The 19,045-nt window shown below is 43.1% G+C and overlaps 1 protein-coding gene across 4 annotated transcripts in view; it reads right to left on the bottom strand.

The window, feature by feature from the left end:
- Positions 1–18,854, bottom strand: part of LOC115466794 — a 182,552-nt gene extending 163,698 nt beyond the window's left edge. Inside the window, exons 1-3 of one of the 4 annotated variants that reach the window (XM_030198316.1) lie at positions 18,840–18,854; positions 16,508–16,553; positions 2,370–2,470 (exon numbers count right to left, since the gene is read on the bottom strand). In XM_030198316.1, coding sequence (XP_030054176.1) covers positions 2,370–2,462 — 93 coding nt within the window. In that variant the 5' untranslated portion in view covers positions 2,463–2,470; positions 16,508–16,553; positions 18,840–18,854. Of the gene's footprint in view, positions 1–2,369; positions 2,471–6,517; positions 6,689–16,507; positions 16,554–18,839 lie in introns of those variants that run through there. The other 3 variants (XM_030198317.1, XM_030198315.1, XM_030198314.1) reach the window with 3 other exon arrangements.
- Between the last annotated feature and the right edge of the window lie 191 nt (positions 18,855–19,045).

The raw sequence follows: 19,045 nt of genomic DNA, 5'->3' as shown, positions 1-19,045 counted from the left end.
CACCGTTATTCAGCTGTGGCCCGTATAACTGTGTAAATGCCTGGAGCTTGGCAGTGGCGTGGCGTAGCAAGGGTGCAGCATGACACCCCCCCCCTCGGCGCATCAACCCCCCCCCCCCCCCCGAGTGCATGCCGCTGGGGGGGGGGCGGTTCTGCTGGTTCCCTGCTCCCTCTGCCCCGGAGCAGGGAACCAGCGGAGCCAACACCCCCCCCCAGCGGCGTGCACCCAGGGTGGACCGCCCACACTGCCCCACCCTTGCTACACCACTGGAGCTTGGGAGCTCCCTCCAGGAACAGCCTCCCTCTTCTTCCCTATCCCCCCCGGCTGTGAAATTCAGTATTTACTCTTCCCCACCCCCCCCCCCCAGGGCTTACCTTCGCTTCCTTGGGCAGTCCATCCAGACTGCCCAACAAGATAAACTCATTACATATGGTATGTGATGCTTCATATGTATACCTGTTTTGATTTGTCCTTGCCATTTTCAGGGCATAGACTGTAGAAGTCTGCCCAGCACTGCCCTTGCTCTAAAATTTTGAATTTAATGTTGAAGTCCCTGAAGAGTTCCACTCCTGCCCATCCCAATCTGTTCAGTCACAATTATGGCACAGACTATAGAAGTCTGCCTAGCACTGGTCTTTTTCTCAAACTTCTGAAGCTGAATCTGTTCAGCCACGATCAGAGAGCAGACTTTAAATGTTTGCCCAGTACTGGCTTTGCTTCCCAATTGCCAGTGTTGCTTTTGAATCTCTACTAAACTTCTCATACAACAAGTGCTGCGAGAGGTTTCAGCAGCCACAAGGGGCAAAAGCAAATGAGCTTTGCTTCTGCCCCCATTGGACCACCAGGAAGCTAAAGTTAGGGAGGGGGGGGGGGGGCTTCGGCATCTTTGGCCTAGGTATGTGGGTGCTGGCTGATAATTAGCGCCAGCACCTGCATTACTAAGCAGACTAAATTAGGACAGCTTTTGAGCTGTTGCTAATTTCAGCTGCTTAGCTATGTGGATCCTGACACTGAATATTGTCAGCCCTTGCATAACAGCCAGCTCCTCCCAAGCACTGCCCCCCCCCCCCCCCCCCCCAAATACCACACCGACCTACCCACTTGTTTTTGGGTCAGAGCTGATAACCAGGCAGTGCTGCTAAATAAGTGCTGCCGAATGAAGTCAGTGGTTGGGCGGCCCCAGGCGATTTAAGCGGGAGGATCCTGTGTGAGTCAGAAATCAGGCTGGGGGGAGGGGGTCCCCGAGCCCAAAGATACCCCACCTTATCTCACACACCCAAATCCATGTAGCACTCATTTCCCTTCAGAAACTGAAGACTCGCTTATCCAGCAAAATATCTTTTATTCAGTAATCTTTACTCACCATACACTTATAGAAAATTAAATGCAGAAGTTATTTCTCAGTACAGAACAAAGGAAACTGCTGTGGAAAAGATAACACAGTAACAGAACATGCAATAGAAATACCTAGGCATATAAGCTGACAATCACTTGAGAGTGCATTCATTCAAAGGTTATCAGAGAAAGGCCGAGGACAGCACCTTCGTGCAATACCAAACCAACTGCCCCACACTGGATAGTCTGTGAACACCTCCTTTTATGTCTCTAAATCCAGCACTTGCTACAGTATCTAACCTCCACATCCTTTTTCTTGAACTTTGTTCCTCTACCTGTGGTAGGCCCCATGATTCACATGCTTTACAAACATATTTTACAACCTACATTGTTTATCTCCTTGCTCCCACCCCCTGCTTGTGCATACTCTGCACGTACATCTCAGCTCAAAGCTGTGCACCAAACTACTGACACAGAATTAATGGAAGAGTCATCTCTAGGCAAAGTAATTGGCACATCACATGTGTTACAGCGGCCATTTTACTTCAGTTCAATAGGGATCCGACGGTCCTGGGTCAGCAACCCTGGGCCCAGGTGAGCTACAAACACCTGAACCCGAGACCATGTGGCACACAATCCTCTTTCTTAAAATCGCTTTTTCAGCCAGTAAGCAGGGAAAAAAAATAGATGTACTCATACTTAAGATTTTTATTTACCAGAAAATTACTAATGTTAGTGAAATCTTGTGAACTTTTATATAGAAGATATTATTGGGTGTAGTCAACACATTTTAACAGTAGCTCATGTTTACATTTGACCACTAACTTGTGCTATTTTAGCACAGGTCTCATTTTATGCAGAGAGACCCAGTTACAAATAACTGGGATTAACACAAAAACCCATCCAATGGGCAGGTTATAGCATTTAATTAGACAATCTTGTTATGAACAGAATTAAATAAACGCCGACAAGAGAAGTATGATAGGGCAGATCAAGAGACCAGGCATGCTCTTCCATCTGCATCCAGCACCTACCTCTCTGCATTTTACCAAATGATAAGGTAGTCTGCTGGGCCGAATATGATGATTTTTGTCATAAGGGCACTGAACCAGTGTCTCAGGCTCCATGGTGTCTGCTGGACACAAAAGCAAAAAGAGAGAGAGAATCAGTGCAATAAGATTTTCAAATAGCAAGTCTGGGTTATATCCAAAACATAAAAAGATAGTGGAAATCCCCAGCCCGATATGCTTAATTCATCCTTAATAGGGTGAAATTAAAAGGCTTTAAACCACTTCCCCCAAAGTGGATTAAATCTCCAAACAGTAGGATTTTTAAACTTGATATAGTGTGTATGTGCCCCACTGGTGGACACAGTTGTATGTTACATACAACACTGCCCAGGACAGAACTGCCCTTATTGGATTTGTTTTGTTTGGTTACACTTCCTGTAAAAATACAAAACTAAGAATTTCATGTCTCAAGGGAAATGCTAAAATTGCCTTTTAACTACAAGATTTATAAAAACCCAAACATAAAACCAGTACATCTAGATTACATGCAGATGGTATGTTTCTGCCAGCTAACCACGGACAAGTCACTTATACCTGAGGCAACAGAATGTTATTAAAAAATAAATTGTGAGCCCACTAGGGACAGAGAAAGGACCTGTATATAATATGTACATCCATAGGGATAAAACCTTCTCCTAAGCTGGTGATATCTCCAAAACCTTTCTGGGCCCTTCCTTATAAGTCAGACACTAAGGACTGCCTTTCACTATGCTGGTTCTTATTGAATCCAAAAAATAAGACAAAACAAAATTTAAAAAAATATATTCTGCTACATACAGTGATACTCGACTTGTGAGTGCTTCTGACAATAATACTATCATCCAGGTCTCCAGATCTACCTTAGGGTGTTATGCCAGGCTTGGTTTTCTATCTTACAGAGCGCCAACTTTAGAATAGCTGTGGGATGCTTTCCTATTATCTGGCTCTTCCCCCGCTTATTTACAACACTCACATGAACAACTACTAGTAACCCTACAACTATCAGACTCCTGTATGCATTTACATAGTAGTGATGGCAGATTAAAGACCTGAATGGTCCATCCAGTCTGCCCAACAGTCACATTCATTCTCAATTCTAGATTAAATCAACAATGAACATATTATATACTTGATCATGGTCTTTGTTGTTTCTGGGGCATAGACCATAGAAGTCTGCCCGTCTCTGCCCTTATGTTCCAACTACTGGAGTTGCTGTCAAAGCCTATCTGAATCCGTCTTGTCATTTGCGGGACCCAGACCATAAAAGTCTGCCTGGCACTGTCCTCATGTTCCAAATTACTGTCGAAGTTCTCTCCAGCCCCTCCTAAACCAGGATTGCTATATGCAGCACTCAGACCGTACAAGCCAGCTCAGCACCGGCCTTAGTTGATACAGCTAGGGTTGCCATCTAAGCACCACTTGAAATGCAAACACATATGTAACCTTTTACGTTTTTTTTTTTTTAATATACCATTCATTTTCTAATTAGAGATCCTCTGTGTTCATACCACACCATTTTGAATTCCACCACAGTTTTTCTTTCTCCACTTGGAGGGCAAACATGCATCATCAGTCTGGGACTCATCCTTAATCCTAGAGCTAATCCAGGTTTTCATGTTCCTTCAACAGAGCGCTGCACTCTTCACTGGAGGGCTGAACCTGGCCTACCCTGGACACAGAGTTGTTTTTTTAGCCACAGGGAACTTTGCTCCAGTATAGGACCCTGTTAAAGCACCGCCCTCACCTTGGGCTACTAGGACCAAGACCCACATTCCCTAGCATTTTAGAACCCAGTTTCCTGGGAACACTCTCCCTAACCTTTGGAGCGCATCTGTCAGTGTTGCCAGGTAGTTGTGGAAATCAAGCAACATCAGTTCAAAAACAAGCCCATTTTTTTTAACATACTGTGAAGTTTAATCATACACTAAAACTCTTCAACTTTTGAACAGCAGTTTTTAAATATTAATTCCTCAAGGATAGTCTGGACAAGCAAACAAAACACAACAGCACACCTAGAACGGTACTGCTGCCAATATATCAAAGGGTATGTTTTTTTTTATTACTACATTTGTACCCCGCGCTTTTCCACTCATGGCAGGCTCAATGCGGCTTACATATTATATACAGGTACTTATTTGTACCTGGGGCAATGGAGGGTTAAATGACTTGCCCAGAGTCACAAGGAGCTGCCTGTGCCTGTAACAGTGTTTCACCAAGTGAAGGACAGGATCTCAAATCCAGAAATATTCCAGTTCAGTCACTCACACTTCTCCCTGATACAGCCATCTGAAGCCTTCAAACTCCTAAGCAACAGGTTAGCATAAATCCCAATAAACAAGCACATGATTACACAAATAACAGGGAGCAGATGCTTCCCACATATGAACCCTGGCTCCTAAGACGCAAGAAGAACTAGTGTAATTTCATAACTTTCCCCCCCAAAACCTTTAGTGGATCAGGAGCAATTTTTTTTTTTTTTTTTTTTAGTACAGCGAGTGATCACGCAGTCCAAACTCCAACCCATCAAGCTGCACATGCACGGACAAGTTACTGTACTCTGAATTATATTCACCCAAAGCAGTGCGCTGAGAGAAGTCATTCTGTGTGCCGGTTCTGCTCTGTTTGGGCCTGATGTCCCCTCCCCACGAAGCCGCAGCTCAGCCAATCGCAAGACGCCAGAGTGTGGCTCAGGTAGCTGGCAGTGTATTTGAGTAGTTCTGTTTGCATATGCTGTAGCAACAAGCCCAAAAACAAGCTACCGGCGAATTAAAAAAAAACTGAGTTCTTAATGCTCAAACATGGGGGGGGGGGGGGGGGGGGAGCAAGGTTGGCAACACTGGTGTCTGTTCTCACTCTTATAAGGCTAAAACTCCTCCTTTTGAATTCCTCTCTAGGACTGCCCTGTTAATTAGACCAGCTGAACCAATTAGGTCTCAGTCTTTCCAGGTTTCTTATAGTCCAGCCCTCCTGACACTAGGCCCCTGCTGGCCTTCTGGTATTTCTAGTTTTAAACTTTTAAAAGCAACCCCTGCATTTTAGGTGCCTGAAATTGATGAAGGAATATTTCTTTGCTTCTGTGGTTTTTCCCTCCTGCATGATAGGCAGCCATATGTGATAACTGCTTGGGTTGTACCACAGAAAAGCAGTGTATTAAATCCCATGACCCCTTTAGCAAGCCATGATTTAAAAAAAAAAAAAAAAGTCATAGCTGGACCACTATACTAAAAACAGAAACTTCTCATTTGCTCCAACTGAAAGTCACCAAAGGAAGAAAAAAAAAGGATAGACCTTTCAAGGACTGGCTGGATCTCAAATCAGCTTGGAGAACAGCACAACAGGTGAGTACTGTGACATGATTACATCACTCGTATCCTAGCAACAGGGGCAAAACACTGGAAGCAGATGGCTTGTTTTCCGGGTATCAAAAATGGTAAGAAAATTGGCTAAGATTTTTGTTCACTGCTTGAACAGGAAATTATTAGGTAATAAGTATAAACCCCCCCCCCCCAAACACCCTCTCTTCCTACAAGAGCTTTAGAATCTTTAGCCAAAGTTACTTGTGCTGTTATACTGAAATTTTGCCTTATGTTCATAAAGCCTTTGCTTCTTGTGCCTACCACCATTAGTTTATTGGCATTAATTGATGGCCTTTATGAAAAGATTAACCCAAGGTGGTATACAGCAGGTACAGCATGAAAAGTTAATTTTAAACTGCGTACTTATTTGGTCATTTTACTATCCATGAGGAAAACTTGGAGATGGTAAATTGAATTCTAGTAATAGGACCAATGATACAGTGTCAAAAATTGACTTTAACAGCACTAAAACAAATAACAGAAATAATTGTGAGGTGAGAATACAAATGATACCATAATAGGCAGCATCAGAAAACATTCATAACATGCCACAGTAGAAATTAACACACCTAAAATGATCAAATGCATGCCTTTAACAGATATGGTACTGGAAGTCTGGTGACGTCACAGCTCAAAATGGAAGCCCAACTTGGAGCTCCCAACTTGCCAATTAAAAACTTAACCCCATCAGCATCCATTATGGTTTAAACCCTCACTGAGGCCCAGATGCACTAAACTCCCTGCAAACAACCCTTACAGATCCCCGTTGCCGCTTACCGATTTTGAAAAAGCAGGGCTTGCATGAAAGAAATTGCATGCAAATGAGCTGCTCGCTGTTAGCTCATTTACTTGTGATTTCCTGCATGGGGGAAGCAAGTCGCTCAGCTGAGCATGCCAGACAGCTTCATAAATGCAGACAAAGCTGCGTGTATAAAAGCAGTCTACAGACTTTTTTTTAAACCTTCACACTTAAATGCTTCTGCAAGACTGTCACATTCAAAGAGCTTGTTCTGCAGCTTCTAGGAGTTAATAGCTCATTTATTAACTTTTTTTTTCATAGCTAGTCTGCTTCAGTTTGATAGTTTAAGAAATCTGGGTAGATGTGCTGCCTGCAGGGCCCTGTAAGTCTTGGCTGATCCAGTAGATTTATGTGAGTTTACAACACCTGTCTGTGGAATCTCTGCAGCAAGATTTCTGCCTCTGTCACCTCAGTTGACTGGAGTGTTGTCTAACCCCCCCCCCCCCCCCCCAACTGCTTTCAGTGCATCCCAAATTATAGTAGTGGAGGGATTGTATTTCTAAATAGTCCTTAACTTTCAAGTAAGCCTGGCAAACTCATTTTGAAGCAAGAAATTGTTTAATGACCAATGCCTGTCACTGTTCATCACAGAGATCTGCCAGGGTAACTCAGCAAGGGGCATAATCCAAGAAAGTATGCATGCATTTAAAAGTCCGTCCCAAAAATGTATATCTAAAAATGTCAATCCAGGAATGAGTTATTCTCATGTCCACAAGTGTAGTCTATGATGGAAAGCAGTCCTGCCAGGAAATCAAAAAGCCCCAGATCCTCCAGAAAAGTACGAAGGGCATGGTAATTACTGTGATCTTCTGCAGAGCCTGTGCAGTCAAGGAAGGGGTGGATTCATCGAGGCATTGAAGTTACACTCCCACCCCTTTGCTTGAATCTGCTGAGAGACCTTTAAAAAGAAAAAGGCAACTTGACCCACATTTGGAGTATAGACAGATCCAAATGTAAGCTCTTGATAATCCAGTATTAACCTAAGTGAAAACACTTCTCAGCAGAGTTGTATTGTATTTGGCGATTTCTATTTCACTTTTAACGTAATAGTACCATAGTACCCGAAGATTGGAGGGTGGCCAATGTAATGCCTATTTATTTAAAGGGTTCCAGGGGTGAACTGGAAAATTACAGACCAGTAAGCCTGACTTCAGTGCCAGGGAACGTAGTGGAAATTATTATAAAGAATAAAGTTACAGAATACATAGACAAATGTTTTAATGGGACAGACTTATGAGTTAAGCCAAGAGAAGTCTTGTTGGGCAGACTGGGTGGACCGTGCAGGTCTTTCTGCCGTCATCTACTATGTTACTATGTTAAGTCTTGCCTCTCCAATTTGCTTCATTCCTTGTCAAAATTTCTGAAAAGCCAAATACACTACAGCAGGTTCACCTTTATCCTGTTTGTTTACGCCTTCAAGAGACTCCTGAGAAAATTAAAAAAAAAAAAAAAAAAAAAACAGGAGGCAAATGTCCTTCTGTGGATTAAGGCCTGGGAGCAGAACCAGCCTTTCACCTGCTTCCTGAAGTAGAGGTAGTCTTGAATTAGGTCTAGCCCTTTGCGAAAGGACAAGTGTGGGGGCTACACCTGAGAAGGCTTGCTGGTGAGTATCACATAATGCAGTTTCTTTTGAAGAAGGTACAGCTAGTAATGCTCCATTCGAGGACCTTGGACATCAAAAGCTATGTCAGGCCAAAGATGTCATCGAAGAATACTTTAAGTGCAAGAAATGAATAAATGGAAAATAAAGATTAATGAGCTTAAAAAAAAAAAAAAAAAAGCTATGTAGAGGACTACCATATTCTTTTAGTACTCTGATCTATTTTGTCTGAGACCTTGAAAATCAATGCATGTTAAAGCTGGCCCCGTAAGGTACTTGTAAGCCAGTGTAGTTTTTGCAGGAAAGGTGCAATGTGGTCATGCTGCTTGCAGCCTTCTGGGAGCTGTTCTGCAGCATTCTGAATTAGTTCAACTGGTGCAAATCTTTTGCTTTAACCAATATACAGAGCATTACAGTAGTCTAGCTATGGTGTTCTCTATAGAGCTGCTAGGGGAATGCAGAGATTCCAGGTGGTCACCTATGGAGCTTGGCATGACAAAGTCAGTCCTCCACTCAGGGAAGAGTCAGAAAAACAAAAAGTACTTACCTGTAGGTGTTTTGTGGATAGGAGGATACAAATTCACATGCCCACCCTCCTCCAAGAAGTAGTGTTATACAAAAGTGAAGCATATTAACAGGTATTGCAGTTTTGTAGTTCTGGTTAGTAAATCTACCCACAATTCTGCTTATCAAAGTCATGCTAAGGCTTCCGGGATGTTTTTAATTTATATCCTGTATCACAACTCGAGGACATCTAATATAATAAAACGCACCCTCAACGTTCTGAGGACAACGTTCTATGAAGCCCTGAAGCCTTGAAGCCATCTGACGTCACTCCCAGGCTGAAGGGTTCGTGGATTCGTGGTGTGAAGCCTTCAAGCCAGCCAGCCGTCTCTGCCCCGCCCTCGCCTGAAACCAAACAAATCCGGAAGCGAAGCGTCAGGGAAGGAGGCGGCGCTCCCGACGTCTAGCCTTCCCTTCGCTGTGTTCCGCCTTCAAAAGAAGGCGGAACACAGCGAAGGGAAAGCTAGACGTCGGGAGCGCCGCCTCCTTCCCTGACGCTTCGCTGCACGAACCGCCACGGAGGTAAAGTTAAAACGAAGAAGAAAAAAAAAAAAAGGGATGCATGGATGCGAAGGGGGGGGGGGAGAAGAGGGCGGGCTGGGACATGGGAGAGAGAGGAGCATGGATGCGAGGGGGGGGGGGCATGGAAGGGAAAGAGGGGACTTGCTGGAAAAGGATGAATGGAGGCGGCAGGGGACAGAGGAGCATGGATGGGCATGGATTGGGAGGGCAGGGCTCAGGGAGAGAGGGGAATTACTGGAAATGGATGAATGGAGGGGGCAGGGGACAGAGGAGCATGGATGGGCATGGATTGGGAGAGCAGGACTAAGGGAGAGAGGGAATTTGCTGGATAGGGATGAATAGAGGGGACTGATGGGCATGGATGGATATGGATTGCAGGGCAGGCCTCAGGTAGAGAGGGCAATTGCTGGATAGGGAAAAATGGAGGGGCCAGGTGACAGATGAGCATGGATTGGAAGGGCAGGACTCAGGGAGAGGGAAATTGCTGGATAGGGATGAATGGAGGGGACAGATGGGCATGGATGGATATGGATTGCAGGGCAGGCCTCAGGCAGAGAGGGGAAATGCTGGATAGGAATGAATGGAGGGGGCAGGTGACAGAGAAACATGGATTGGGAGGGCAGAGCTCAGGGAGAGAGGGGAATTGCTGGAAAAGGATGAATGGAGGGGGCAGGGGACAGATGGCCATGGATTGGGAGGGCACGGCTCACACTCTCTCTCTCATATACATGTCTGACTCTCACTCTCACACACTCTGTCTCACACTGTATCACATTCACTCTCTATGTGCCACACAGTCACTCACACACTCGCTTGGTCTCATACACACTCTCTCTCACACTGTGTCTCACATACACACACACTCTCTCACAAACACACTCACACCCAGACTCACTCACACTTTCACTCTGACTCTCAAACAGTCACTCTCACATACACTCTCCCAAACATACACACTCCAAGGAAAACCTTGCTAGCGCCCGTTTCATTTGTGTCAGAAACGGGCCTTTTTTACTAGTTATATATAAAAGTGTACAACAAAAGAGAACTCTCTCGTGTAATGGCAAAAGATAGTTTCACCAATAGACAATGGATTCTGTAGAGTGCATCTATTTTAAAAGGACTCCAACCCAAGTAGTTATTAAATAAGGGTTGAGCGAACATTTGCTGGGAGTTACTGTATATCCTAGGCAAAAACCCTTTTAATTCCAAAATAAAGAAGTGCTAAAAGCTCCACAGAAAATTGGTTCAGGATCCATACAGTGTGTGAAAATCAAAAGAGTAACTTAGCTTTCAAGTGCAGGTACAAAGCAACAAGTGGATCATCGGTCAAACACACCAACTTCGGCCAAGGTTTCGTTAGTAACACTGTGTAAGGCGTAAGTAACCATAAAGGTTCACAATATAAGCATGCTTCCTGCTTACTAGTCCCTCAGGAAGCAACCAGGAAGCATGCTTATATTGATAACATTATCAGTTTCCCTCCCTTCTGTTTCTTAAAACAAGTGCCATGTACAATTGTAGTTTTTATTAACAAAAATATATATACATCTCCCAGAGCATTATCATGGATTGATGGGTTTGGAACTTAGGGTTCTATTCTGACAGATGTTTAGCATTCTTGATGATGCATAAAAGCTATACCTAATTGTACTGTTAATAATTTGTCTTTTAATTAGGTAGTTCATCCACATTGTTTGGATATCTCTCATTTACATATATTGTGAAGGTACACTTTTTGGTAAGGTAACCCCTCCTTTTCCTCAAAGATATATACATTTAGTACTGCTTGTACACAACAAAAATATAATGTCTTAATACTTATGACACTGTGATGTAAGTTAACATAATATGTACTATATTATTTCATTGTATTTTTGTATGAAAGTTTTTAATGTGTATATTGATTTATGGCAGCTTTTTTCTCTTTTTGGTGTTTCATATCAACCCTCTGGATTTGTACTGATATTCTTATACAAGATTCTGGTCCTTGTTTGTTTTGTTTCAACCTGAATATATGTAAACTGCTTTGAATGTAGTTGCAAAAACCTCAGAAAGGCAGTATATCAAGTCCCATTTCCCTTTCATGCTCTTAGCTTTTATGTATATTATTCAATAGTTTTGCGGTTTTGTGTATTTCATAATTTTTAATTCCACTAATTTATAAATGTATACTTTTGTTTGTAGTCTGTATTTACAATTATATCTTTGTGTTTTGTCATATCCCTGAGGCAGGCACTTGTTGGGTCTCACACAATAAAGTATGGCAATTATCCTTCTTGAAGGCCTAGTGTTGCTTTTTGTTTTTCTGTTGTATACTGTATTACCCTCTCTTTTGTGAATGCAAGGCAGCTGGAAAGCATCTTCTGTTATCCTGTTTGGACTTGGCCACTTTGAGCAAAATTTGGGACATTTGTGTTGAAGGGGGGGGGGGGGGTCTGTGGCAAAATCATTAAGTCACCCACCTGGGGCTAACCCTGCGGCCACATGGAGAGTCTGTCCCCAGCACAGCTCAAGTCCGCCTGCACTTTACACTAGCACCCTCCTCCTACCGACTGGGTCACAACCTCCTCTGGGCAAGTCTACCTCTTTCAAATTATCCCCTGTGATTTCTAGGTTACTGGAGGCCACACTTACAGGGCTCCCACAGTTCCCAGAAAGCACCAACAGATACAAACCACCAGGATTCTTAGTCCAGACAAGCAGAGTGAATAAACAATTTGTTTATTTTCATAAAATATTGAACAGTGAACTATAAAACAGATGAGGAAAACAGCACACAGTAACAAATAGTTTAAATCCTATCTAAACATTTTATTTTATCACTACCTGAATAGTGCCTGGAAAGTACAGGACATGCTCACCAGTTACAGAATATAACTGATCACAGGGTCTCAGGACAGAGGTCTTTCCCCCTCTACTTCCAAACAGACTGACTAGTTACTTCACAGGTGGGAAAAATAGTCACTTCTGGTACTTCTTTAAAAAAAAAAAGAAAATCGCTATCTGCTAGCCAACCAGGAGAAACAATACAGGCACAGAAACCCATTGTTTCACCACAGACAGAAATAGATCAGCATGTAATCCCATTTTTGAAAAGGGAGCAAATAATTGTCTTGATTAGTCACTTGTGAGGCTGTAACTTTCTGCTGAGGGACTCTGCTAGAATATTGAGCTTCCCTGGCAGGTAAAAAGCTGTAATGGTTGAGTTTAGATCAGTGACAAAGGTCCAAATCTGGAGTGCTTCCCTACACAGGGTTTGTGAGCCTGTTCCACCTTGCTTGTTGACATAGTACAGTGATGGCGAACCTTTCAGAGACCGAGTGTCCAAACAGCAACCCAAAATCTAATTATTTATCGCAAAGTGCCAACAGGGCAATTTAACCTGAACAACAGGTGCCAGTACTCATAGGCAGGGTCACCACATATGACCACCCTATGATAGGCACACCCCTTACACCAGCCATGGCACATATATTTTCAATGATGTCTGTTTATACTAGTATAGGAGAAAAAAATGATTTTTCTTCATTATAAATCATTTCTGTAAGCTGTTACAGCTCCAGTATACCCAGTGCAAAGTAAGACAGCAGATGTAAATTCTCAAATTGGACATATTCCAAACACTAAAATGAAAATAAAATGATTTTTTTCTACCTTTGTTGTCTGCTGATTTTGTTTTTCTATCCATATTGGTTCTAGTGTCTGATTCTGCTGCTCTCTATCTGTTCTCTTAACTCAGTTTCCAGGGCTTCCTTTCCATTTTTCTTTACTTTTCTCCTTTCTTCTTCATTTCTTGCCCTCCATCCATGTTCAGCAACCCTCCTGTCCCCTCCAGCCACCCTCCTCTCCCCCTGCCCTCCCCTCCAGCCACCCTCCTCTCCCCCCGCCTTAACCCCAACCAGGTATGCCTTTTAAATTTCGGAGGAGGGGGGCCCTGATGCTCGGAGGGATGGCAGGTGGACCAGCGACAGCGTGCGTGCCAACAGAGAGGGTTCTGCGTGCCTTCTCTGGCATGCATGCCATAGGTTCACCATTACTGACATAGTACATTGCTACTTAATTGTATGCACATGAATTTGGTTCTGCAGGCGCATTTGGAAAGTGTGGAGGGCTAGACGTAAGGCCCACAATTCTAGTAGATTGTCCAAATCCCTTGAGTTGCGAGTGCCCAGATGTGTGCCCCAACCTTTGAATTAGATTTGCTCTAACATGAAGTATACAGATTTACTATCTCCATATAGGAACACAGTATTATGAGGTATACTGCAAGCATCCATGCTCTGTGAAAAGTTATACAATTGTAACCCAGGTCTCACTCCTAGCACAGCGTCCTGGGGTACCAACAAGCTCTCTGGGTCAGGCCAAGTTTTATTCTGTTCGATCCACACACAGGACTCGTATTTTTCTCACTCGAGCGTAGGCCAGGACTGGGCTTAGTCTGGTAGGCTATAGGCCCTATAGCCTAGGGCATTAAGCTGGACATTACTGGGTACTCCGGGAGCACACACACTTCACTGTCACTACAAAAATACCATTCTAAGGACTGTATTTTATGCAACAGCAAACTTTACTAAACTCTTGCAACAGGCAGTTCAATTCCTTCTCAGGCTTAAATCAAATTCAGTTTGTACTCCAACTTGGTACAGATGCAAACTCAGTCCAGAGCCAGAACTCAGGGATATGGTTCTCTTCTCAGGTTCAATTTATAACTCCTACAGTAAGTACATGTTTATAGCTCCTGTCCGTGCCCATCCCTTCTGGATGTAACAACCCTGTGCCTGCAGCACTTCTGCAACAAGCAGAGCTTCCTCTGGATCAAACTTCCCTGTCTGCATTCTCTAAAGGATTACCTCTCGGCTCCCGCCAATCAAATTTTTCCTGTTCCTGCTCTCAGGCTGGGATCCCCTACTTCCCACCTGGAGCAGTTCTCTTTGGTCAGCCTTAGTTTCTTGAACCCATCCAGGACATCCCCCCTCTTCGAGGGTTCCAGCAGGGTAGAGGCAAAGACCTCATGCAAACCCCAACATTATTAACTCCCAATTCATCCCCTACTGTCATTCAACAACCAAGAACATTTCCCTCTTCAATCTATCCAGGAACCCACCCCCTTGGGCTGGATCTATTACCACCCACAAGCTCAGAACCCTTCCCTCAGTAACTCTGGAGCATTCTGTCATGATCTTTAGTAATCCCCATTATAATGGGAATTACATAGTTATACCAAGTAATAAGTCTTTGTACAAGGAGGTGGTCAGTTACCTCTTATAGAAAGATGTCAAGATCACAGGGTTCCAGACCACCAGAAATTTGTGATGGGAGGCACATGGGAGCAACAACACTGTCCAAATAGAGATATCTTGGGTGAAATTTATGGTTTAAAAAACCACCCCCCACCTTGGTGTTGGATTCTGAAAGGGGGGGCCCTTACTATCTCTACCCTTTCAGTAGAAGGCCAGAGCATTGACAAGTGGTCCTGAAAGCTAGAGTAATAGGAGAGGAGACCCACCTTAGGAAAAAGTGTGATGTTTGGTATGGAGTTGCCTTATAAGTCCTGAACAGTAACTCAAGGAACTACAGGCAAGAGGAATTGTGGTTGGAGAGAAGCAAGCTGACCAGGGTTTCCCAGGCATAGAGGCTGTGAGAATAGTGTGTTTTAAGCCTGTATAGCTGCCTAAATTAATTCTGAAGTGTATTTTTCTAGTTTGGCCAGCAGGTGGTGCATGTTTATGCGTAAAGCTGTTACAGATAAGTGAATGATTCCTTCTTTAGTTAACACAGATAAGGAAGTGCCTTGCAGGGATTTAACCAGCTTTTTTCAAATGTTGTTCTGGGCTCTGATTGGTTGCTGGCAGTTGATTCAGTTTCAGCCCAGGAGAAGAGAGCGCTCTTTGCTGAAGCCCTGTAACAGTTATATGTCCTGATCTCCCCAGGTACTTTTTAGAAAGTAAACAAGTGTTTAGTGTTATAATTGATCCATATTTCAGTTAACAGTTATCGTTTGCCGATTGCACTATTTTGTTCCACTGTTCAATTTTTAAAGAAAACAATTTCCCAATTATTGCCCCTCTGTCTGGACTGATAAAGAATCCTGTTTGTGTGTTGGGTCTGCAAGTGCTTTGTGGGAACTGTGGGAGCACTGGGAATGTGGCCCAAATAACCTAGAAGAAATCACTGGGGATAATTTGAGAGGAGATTCGCCCAGAGGTGGTTGTGACTCAGTCGGTCGGAGGAGGGTGCTAGTGTAGAGCACAAGCGGCAGGTGTAGGCAGACCTGAGCTATGCTGGGGATAGACCCTTTATGTGGTCATAGGATAACCCCAGGCAGGTGGCTAGGCGTTTCATGACAGAGGCCCACAAGTTTACAGGAGCCTTGAAGTTGTTCACTCACTCATGACCAATGGAAAGTATTTCCATATAGACGAGATGTAAAAGATTTGCCAGAAGCCTTGTTTTGATGCAGTTATCCTTTTCTGACATTGGCAATTTAAGTTGTATTGGATGCTTTATTGCTTTTTACATACATGCTTGTTTGATCTGAGAATTATTCTTGAAAGTGAAATCTACTTATTGAATTAGCCAGTTCTAACTTTTGACTAAACTTGGTTTTCTTTGGCATAACTGTTTCTGGAAGGAGTTCCATATGGGGGGGGGGGGGGAGCCTTTGGAAGGCATTTAACTACCTACCCAGCACTACCCCAGGGGCATGGAATGTGTTGAGATGAGTGTCCTATCCAGGGCCTAGCAATAGAAAACCAGGTACCCCTGAAGTAGGAATTTTCAGGTTCTAGATAAAACATCAGTCCTGACTAGTCCCTTTAGCCCTCAGTAACTTAGGAATTGATGACAGGTTTGATCCTTCAGAGTGTGTGTATGAAAATATTGTAGATAACAGAAACCCATCTACTAAACCATGAGGGCTGTATTGGGAGTTATGACCAGGTCAAGGGAAGGACCACCTTTCCCTCATCCCATACAAACTACAGATAGCACTTGCCCCCAAACCCAATCAGCTCTCAGTGCAACCCTTGAACCCATTTTCCTACCTTCCCCAAGATTGGAGAAGGTAGGAAAATGGTTCTAGGTTTGTATTGAGTTGATTGGGTTTGGGGGCTGGTGCTGTCTTGAACAGTAAGAAGCAACAGAAAAAGCCCAAGATCATTTGTTGCTATGCCAAGTCTCCTCCCCCCCTCTACTTCCAGTGAAGGTAGTTTTCCCACATATCCCCTACTCTTTCAGCATTTACAAAGAACCCTTCCCCATAAATAGGATCTCAACATACCTTGTAAGTGAAGCCACACCTAGGACAGATTACAACAGGACACCCTCTGGAGGTAAGGAAATGAGATTATCAGTGAACAAGTATCATCCATGCAATCGTGTCTTTTGTGTAGGATATCATGTTAGAAAACATAGCAAGACTTGGAGACCAATTTAGTTTGTACCAGGGATAGAATACAGCAATACCACACAGCTTGTCCATGGTCATATTTTATGAAAAGGGTAGAACAAGCTTGGGGGATTACAGTATTGCAATACCCCCTTTCCCTCCTTTAGAGCAGAGGTATGGAGAGAAGCAGTAAGGACAAAACAAAAAAAGGTAGAGAAAGAACACAGCCTATTGATTCCAAAGGCCATAAGGTAATCAGGTTGGTAATAGTAGTCTGTACTCAAAACAGATTGTTGGGACTCAGCCATCACCAGCTGTCTTCTATTTAGAAAGGCCACAACATCATGAAATTTTCTAAATTTGGTTACATTTGGCAAAAGCCAATTGTTAAGGGAGGGAACACACAGTCCTAGATTTGGAGTTAGGCATATTATTTCATAGTCTTAGCTACCTAGGATGGTGAAAAACCAATGAGAAAGATAATGAAAAGTGACCTGGAAAAAAATTACTATACCACAAGCACAAAGCTTGTGTGGCTTTCCTCCAAAGATGCATCATTCTTAGCCACAATGCAATAAGTTGGTAGATAAGTAATGGGTATTTCGGTGCTTTTAGTCGCTAATGCCCTGGGCTACAGCCTCACCTGGTCCAATGGTTGACATTGCACTAAGACTGAGTTCTATATACCATGACTTATCTGGGTAGTAGCAACTGCTAGCCAGGTAAATGCTGCCAAAAGACACATTCAATCACACTATCTTGATAGTGGTGCTGAAAGTCACCGTTGCCTTGTTAACTCTGTTCTGCTTGGCACTATTGAGGTAACTCACAAAAATGTTGCCCTAAATCTGCCTAAACCTGACATTTCCTTCCCCCCCCCCCCCCCCCCTTAGTTATTGGATAACCATGGCAATGTCTTAACACACATTTTGCTGTTAAGAAAAATGATTGCAAAAATAAAATATATATATATATATACATATAAACAACCTCTGACCTCACCTTGTCTACAGGTTAGGGCTCCCCCCCTCTCTCCTGTCATCAGTATCACCTCTCACTCACCAATCATCTTGTAAAATTTATGTTGGTTGCTGGCAGAAGCAGCAGCAGAATGACAGGCTGTCTTCTGCCAACCCATGAGGAAGATATGCTGAACCCCGTGGGGGAGAGGTTCAAGGGAGGAGATACCAGAAGTGGAGGAGTGGCCTAGTGGTTAGGGTGGTGGACTTTGGTCCTGGGGAACTGAGGAACTGAGTTCAATTCCCACTTCAGGCACAGGCAGCTCCTTGTGACTCTGGGCAAGCCACTTAACCCTCCATTGCCCCATGTAAGCCACATTGAGCCTGCCATGAGTGGGGAAAGTGTGAGGTACAAATGTAACAAAAAAAAAAAAAAGCAATGTTATGGGGGTGCAAGTTAGCTCAAGGCACCACTGTCCCTTGAGTTGACCCTACCCGTAATTGTTTTCCCCTTATAAATACTGCTTGGGTTTATCCCAGATGTCTTCTGTACTTTTTTTTTTCAACCTCTACTAGTAACCTGTAACATACATCCACCACCCATCACATAATGAATCTTTAACATAGTTCAAGCCTAACCCTTTAAGGAATAGAAACAAAACGTTGTGGCCAATAAGTACCTCAATGTCTAGTTAAGGCTACAGTTTAATTCTTGGTGAAATAACACAGACCATCCTCTATGTGTTAAGCTTTATTTACTGTTCTAAAATATTCTTTTCTCTGTCAAAGCATTTGCTTTTTGTGCATGGTCTATACCTTGGTGATATGTAAACATTTGTTTTACCTCTTCCCTCTACACATTTAGGTCTTTAACTTTCATCTCATAATAATGTGCTTGGTGGATATCCTACACCCTTTAAGAACCTTTGTTTAAGCTACCTCTACCTAGTTATCTTTTTAAAGGTATATCCTCTAGAATAGACCATAATGTTCTAAGTGAAAATTCATGCAGAACTATTATTACCTCTTGCTTTTCCATAGAGGTCTCTGAGCATCTATTTATTTAGTTTAAATAACATAGTTCATATTAGTTTTTTAAAATCTTTATATATAGGTTACAAATCAGACTATAACAAGGGGGGAAAAAAAACCTTCTGATAACCAAGACCCCAAAGGCAGTGATTTTAAGAACAGTAATTTTTACGACTCACCAACTTGAAACCATTACATACTACACCCTACCCAGCAGCACCTAAAAAACTTACCTAATACTACAACAGCTGAAAAGAATAACCAGCATGACTATTCTGTCCCCTTTTATAGGCAGCACTCATTCACACCATTCTCTCACACCTGCTCCTTCTAGCTAAGAAAATAAAGCCCTCCCTGAACCCTTTAGTGACATTCATTGGATTTCTTTTATACATTATACATAGCTGCAAACAAAACAAAACGTAGATTCTGATCTCAG

The sequence above is a fragment of the Microcaecilia unicolor genome, chromosome 3, assembly GCF_901765095.1.
Source record: "Microcaecilia unicolor chromosome 3, aMicUni1.1, whole genome shotgun sequence".
Classification (NCBI taxonomy): Eukaryota; Metazoa; Chordata; class Amphibia; order Gymnophiona; family Siphonopidae; genus Microcaecilia; species Microcaecilia unicolor.
This window is presented reverse-complemented; position numbering and strand designations above follow the sequence as displayed.